This window comes from Nematolebias whitei, chromosome 19, assembly GCF_014905685.2.
Source record: "Nematolebias whitei isolate Nwh7 chromosome 19, NemWhi1, whole genome shotgun sequence".
NCBI lineage: Eukaryota > Metazoa > Chordata > Actinopteri > Cyprinodontiformes > Rivulidae > Nematolebias > Nematolebias whitei.
The window spans coordinates 1625793-1632244 of NC_056516.1; the positions used below are offsets into that span (position 1 = coordinate 1625793).

The window sequence follows — 6452 nt, forward strand, 5'->3', positions numbered from 1 at the left end:
TGCATGTGAATACACACTCCTGCGTGTAAATACACACTCCTGCCTGTGAATACACACTCCTGCCTGTGAATACACACTCCTGCTTGTGAATACACCCTCCCTGGTGTGACAATGTCAGTCTTGGGTAAGTATCGGTCATGTGTTCGAGTGTTTCTTTGACTGGTTTGTTTGTTTAAGATTTTTTGGCCAAAATGTGACAAAACTTATAACAGTTATATTCTAGTACAGTGATTAAACCTTAACAGCTTTTGGAATTATAATGGTTGGTATTGGACTTTAAAGATAAAAAACTGTGAGCTAAGAGTGAACAGAGACTAAAATTTTCATAGAGGGGAAGGTAAAGCCTTAATCCATTCTTGCTAATTAGTATGACAAAATCCTTGGTTAGATTAAGCTACATGTTAGTTTGATTTTCTTTTTAAAAAAAATTTTAAACGACAGATACAAAAAACACTGATGGCACATTTTTATCAGGGCTGCATGGTTTTGGATGGTTTGGCAACAGTCACCTAAAAATTCACCGAGTATGGTCAATGCAACAATCCAAAAAACTACATGATAAAACAGCAGTTTGCGTTCTAGATAAATATTGCAACACACACTTTTGCTCAAGTCTAATATGAAAGTGTTGTGTACAATAACTGCGTCTGATCTGAAAGGTAGAAGTAGGTTTTAGGCTACATAGAGTTACTTGTTTGCTTGGAGTTAAATGAACAAAGAATTTCACTTTTAGATGGATGAAGTGTGTTCACTACCTTCACTGTTAATGCATAAAAACATTATATATTTTTGTATAAAGGAAGAGCTATGCTTTTGTACAACAAAATACTTCCAGTACAATCAGCGGGGATAAATGCCAACCCATTTGTTCAGTGGGCTCTGAAGACAGCGTAGGAGCATCATCAGAATGAAGGTCATCATCAACCAGAGACACTGACCCTACAGAGACAGTAGTCATGGCTCTGAACCTCAGTTTGCATCTATTTGTGTTTCTGGTTGAGAAGTTATAAGGCAGACACACATCTACAGTCACTCCTGTCATCAGGTGTTTAGTCTTGCATGGCTACACGTCACCTCTGAATTCTCTATAGAAACAGTCGTACCTTTACTACACTTTTCATACCAGCTGCAATCAGCGCTGACAGGCTGGACATAAATATCTGATCTGTTGGTTTCCAGGGGTTTATATACACACCAGGTAAACTTTACAGGGTAATGTGAGGGTGTTCTCCTCCATCGACCACAGCCAGCCTCAGTCCATGTGCCTGTTAGCACCTTTATCTGAAGTAGCTGAGCCCTGCCACCAAGAAGAACTTCTCCAGGAAGAGCTCCGAGTCCAGGACAGCGATGTGGGCTGCGCGGCCAATCAGCGTGTTGGCCGTGTTGGGCAGAGCATGGAACACGTTCTGTCGGATCAGCCGACACTCTTTAGCCTCCACAACTGGTTGCAGGAGGTTGTTGATCATTTCTGTATACACAGGCCCTTCAGATGAAATGAAAACAGTTAAGATGAGTGCTGCTACATAAAAAAAAAATACTTCACCAGGTGTACTCAGACAAACCTACTTATTTGCACAAGCTTGTATTTAATTTTGCTGGAACACAGACAAAGCACTGTCTTGTTCATGCAATGGGCGTCCAGTCTTTGTGGTGCTAATTTCATCATGGTTTTTGTTTGGTCTGCCCAGATCCTCAGAGGATGTTTATGTGTAGCCCAGACTCTTGTGACTTGGTTGTCTGTGCTACCTCTTCCATCCAAATGGTAAGATTTAACACACAGTACACAGCAGGTAAAATGATCATAAGCAGAAGAAAAAAAAACATCACAAACTCTTGTTTTGAAGAAATACTGCATGAGGAGTCAAGCTTTTATGAACATTTGGATAATTTATTACTCAAAGACTCCAAAACTGTCTTATTCCTGGTGAGAAAACACCAACATTGTTTCTTCTTCTTGTCTTTTGAACAGAGAGTTAACAAATCAGCTTATCATCGAGATGTATGGCTGTAGTGAAAACTGCACACCCTGAGTGGAAAGCAGCAGTGCAGGTAGCCTACACAAACACAGAAGTGCATGAGCAACTGTTTCCACCTTAATACACAGCTCTGGTCTTCAAGAAATATATAATTGTTTATTTTTGTATCTGCAATGCACATCTGGAGCACCTGTGGGCAGTATGGTCTCTACAGTCTTCTAACAAAGAAGAAGAACAGAACAATTGTTATTCCATCCATCCATCCATTATCTTTACCCGCTTATTCCATTTTGGGTCACGGAGGTCGCCGGTGCCCATGCCCGGCAATCATTGTGCGAGAGGCGGGGTACACCCTGGACAGGTCGCAAGTCCATCACAGGGTCACAGTTGTTATTTAGTTATCTTATTTAACTTGACGGTTTACTAAAACACGTGGACTTTCAAACCCACTTGTGTCTTTTTCTGATCACCCTTTAGACATTTTTTGTAAAAAAAAAAAGTTACTGTATTTCACTGTTTGCAGGGGTCATATGATAAAAATGTTTGATTTGTTTGAAATTGACTGTTTTGAAGGTCATTATTTTAATTTGAAGTTTATATAACATTATTGCAAACTTCAGGGTGATAGTCACAATTTGACTAATCAACTAACTGAACAAAATTTGACTGACTACCAAAATAATCATTAGTGGCAGCTCTGCGTGTGACTCCCATGGCAGGTTTTGTGCTACAAGCTGAGAGGTTCAAACTCTGGATTAGGGCCCAGATGGTGATCCTGCTTTGCTCTTCATGACAGATTAGAACGGAGCTGGACCACAATGTGAAAAACCTGAGCACTGTTTTAAGTGTCTATCAGGATTTTCTTGCTGATTTTTTAATAAGGTATCGCTGACTGCTGTCTGCTGCAGGTAAGATACTAATTACTTATATGAACACCACACAGCTCCACATTAAAAGAAACTAAAATTTATGTTTAAAGCCTTGCTTCCTGTTTATTATTTGCAAGGAGAAGATATTTTTATAAGCAGCTGGGTGCAGCTAAGAAGCTGCAGAGGGACTGGGGTAGACATTCACACATTATACACATAAATACTAGAACCCAAATCATTATGGAGATAATTTATACTATAACATAAACCTGCACACATCTCACCTGTGGTTCTGTCTCGCAAAGCTGTCCTGCACATCTCTATTCGGGCAGAGTGGAAGGGAACATATCTATCCTGAGGAGATGCAACCAGCACCACATTCTTGAAGAACTGCAGCCCTAAAAGGAACACCAAAACCACCCAATGAAACACTACTGCAAGGGTTTGGTAGAAAAAGATAGAGACAGCAGGACAAAGGAAAGAAGCAAATCAGTTGTAAAACGTAAACTACAATCACAGAACAATGGCAGGGTTGATGCAATAACACTGTGTGAGTTCTTTCCCTTTAGTCTCCTGTCAGTGTGCTTTTAAGAGAGTTCACTGTTGAGTTTCCAATGACAGGGTTTGGATCATTTTGTCATCCTGCTGCAGCTCAAATAAAACGTTTTCAGGCTTATCTTCTTCATGCTTATGTGACAAACGGCTGCTTTGTTCCACTCACACAGTAGGGCGGCCGCTCACAGCTCGCTGTGTGTTTGTGTGCTACTGAGCTGACACCCGAGGAAATTTGACAACCAAAAAGACGAGATGACAACTTTTTCATGAATATTTGAACAGAGTATCTTTCAAGTTGTAGTCTGTAAAGTGAGGCCGTCGATGCGCTGTCTTTGTTCACACTGCGCTTGTCACATACCTGGTTTCTGACTCAGGAGATACAGGAATGTCTTCCTGGGATCAACGTGATCTCTGAAGGTGAGCTGCAGCAAGGAGCCTGATTTCTTCAGTTTCTGCATTAACCACAGACCTGAGGAAAACACACACACACACACACACACATTGACCCTTGGTAGATGAAAGCTGCACACATAACCTAAAACAGTAGAGCTCCACAGCAGCATACAGTTTCTGCAGCATGTCCAGCTCAGAGCTGAGTGGAGGGCTCACCTGTGCTGACCAGCGTGCTGCTGTTATACAGCGTTCCCAGGTGTGGGCCCGACAGAGAGAGGAAGGTGTGCAGCTTCGGCAAATAGCAGCGGAAACGAGGCCTCGTCAGCACAGAGCGGATGATGACGTTCCCCAGAGAGTGGCCGATGAAGCTGTAAGATGAAGACAAACAACTGTCAGGGAGAGAAACTGGCAGCTGGAGTGAGCAAAGGGAAAAGAATGATCGTCCGATGCTGCTGACTCCAACAGCTGCTCAGCACAGACTCGTTTTCAAAGCAGCACCTCATTGGGAAGTGACTGCTGGAGACTTGGTGAAGAGCCCTCACAGAGGTTCTCCATTTTCATGCACGTCACAAAGGCTTGAAGCTTGTCATTTGAAATTTAAGCATGGAAAAAAAAATGCTGCAAATTTCCTCTCAAAATAGTCACGTAGTTGTTGCAGACATCTCTAATGTGTTTCAAGAGTGTTAGAGATGTATTTTGACACCTGCACAGATGCTCATCCATCCATCCATTATCTTTTACCCGCTTCTTCCTTTTTGGGTTGCGGGAGTCACTGGTGCCCATGTCCAGCCATCACTGTGTGAGAGACGGAGGACACCTGGACAGGTCTCCAATACACAGTTGCAAGCCATGCTTTTTAAAATGTGGCCATGTGGCTCACTGGTCACTTGGTTGCGAACTTTGCAGATCTACTTGCAGTATTGATAATGTGTGCAACAATATTTCATACAACAGATTAGCTGATGAGTTAAACAATCTTGTGAGTCATGAACTGTCAAGTTGCAATCAGCCCCATGTCCCCACCGCTTCAAGTCCTTTGGGTGACAGCAGTTTAAACAAGCGCAGTGGCGGATTCACCGTCGGGCACGACGGGACACTTCCCGGTGGCCTGGTTGCCGAGGAACGGGACTAAAGGCTCGGTTCGGGTCGCACGGACTTTATTATTTTAAATAAACAATTCACTTTTGCCTGGGCTCAGGTCTCACGCTGCACTGCAGCGACGGAGAAAGCCTGGCACATCCCCCGGCCGGGCCGGCCCCCTCCCTTCCTTTTCTGTGTGTCACAGAGCAGAGACACACACACACACATTGCGCCCGCCCCCCTCCCCGCCCTAGGACTCGCGCTCCCGACGGTGTTGGCGCACGGTGCGTGCATCTCTGAGTTGTAGAATGGAGCAACAGAGACAGCCAAAGAAGAGGAAAGGTGGAGCAGAGAGAGAGAGGATAAAAAAGAGAAAAGCTCTGGCCGCGGATGCTGCTAAGTGCTATAAATTAATGTTTGTTCGTAATGGAGCAGGTAAGAGAAACACTTGTGTTGAAAAAATTGAACTCTGGCACAGTTTATCAGCACAGCTTAATATCCACATGCTAGCTTCACTTTGAGGGACCTAAGTGGGCCAAAACTGACTTAATATAACAAATGTTTTTAAGTTTTTACAAAGAATATTGCAAATTTTATAATATGGGTTAGGATCTGAAAAAAGTTTAATGTTGAAATGTCTAGGAATTCAGATTTTTTTGTATCTAAAAAAGTTAAGTCAGGTCCTCTGGACAAATAAAAAAAAAACTTGTTGAAACTTTTGTCTTTAATCCAAAAAACTAAGTTCAGTCTGAGGAGTTGCAACAAGCTCAGTTTCAAATAGCCTCTTCTCATAGTGGATCAACCAGTTTGTTGTTAACATCCAGAACTAGCTGTCTTGGTGGTTTGCGTTAATCAGGTGGTGGTGGCCTGGGATGGTATCAAAATTCCCGGCCTGGATTATTGTCCCAGTCCGCCCCTGAACAAGCGGTATGCCAGTGTCCCCAGGCTTGAAGGGATTTGAATGGTAAATGTTTGTAGGTTTTGAGAGGAGTATTTTTCTAGACTGAAATTGAACAGGGAATGAAGTAAACCTAAATGTTTTTGGTGCAATATAATCAAGTGGGGAGGAGTTACACTGTGGAGAAGAACAGAGTGAGTTTTATTTATTTAATTTTTTGCTTATCTGTGGCAGCAGAGAGTGTTATATGTTATACAGTATATATATATATATATATATATATATATACAAAGTATATATCCATCCATCCATTATCTTTACCCACTTATTCCATTTTGGGTCACGGGGGTCGCTGGTGCCCATGTCCAGCAATCACTGTGCGAGGGGCGGGGTACACCCTGGACAGGTCGCAAGTCCATCACAGGGACACATAGAGACAAACGAGACAAACAACCATTCACTCTCTCACTCACACCTAGGGACAATTTAGAGTTATCAATCAGCCTAACATGCATGTTTTTGGTCTGTGGGAGGAAACTGGAGCACCTGGAGAAAACCCACGCATGCACAGAGAGAACATGCAAACTCCACCCAGAAAGGCCCCTGGACCGGGGTTTGAACCAGGGACCTGTTTGCTGAGAGGCAGCAGCTCTACCAGTTGCGCCACCGTGCTGCCCAAAG

At 43.0% G+C, this 6452-nt stretch overlaps 1 protein-coding gene across 1 annotated transcript in view; it reads right to left on the reverse strand.

The window, feature by feature from the left end:
- Window positions 1-1214: 1214 nt before the first annotated feature.
- fam135b (family with sequence similarity 135 member B) overlaps window positions 1215-6452 on the reverse strand; it is a 191907-nt gene continuing 186669 nt past the window's right edge. The window contains exons 15-18 of the mRNA XM_037693577.1: window positions 4010-4161; window positions 3759-3869; window positions 3130-3243; window positions 1215-1483 (exon numbers count right to left, since the gene is read on the reverse strand). Of these exons, the coding sequence (XP_037549505.1) occupies window positions 1278-1483; window positions 3130-3243; window positions 3759-3869; window positions 4010-4161 (583 nt within the window). The 3' untranslated portion in view covers window positions 1215-1277. The remainder of the gene's footprint in view (window positions 1484-3129; window positions 3244-3758; window positions 3870-4009; window positions 4162-6452) is intronic.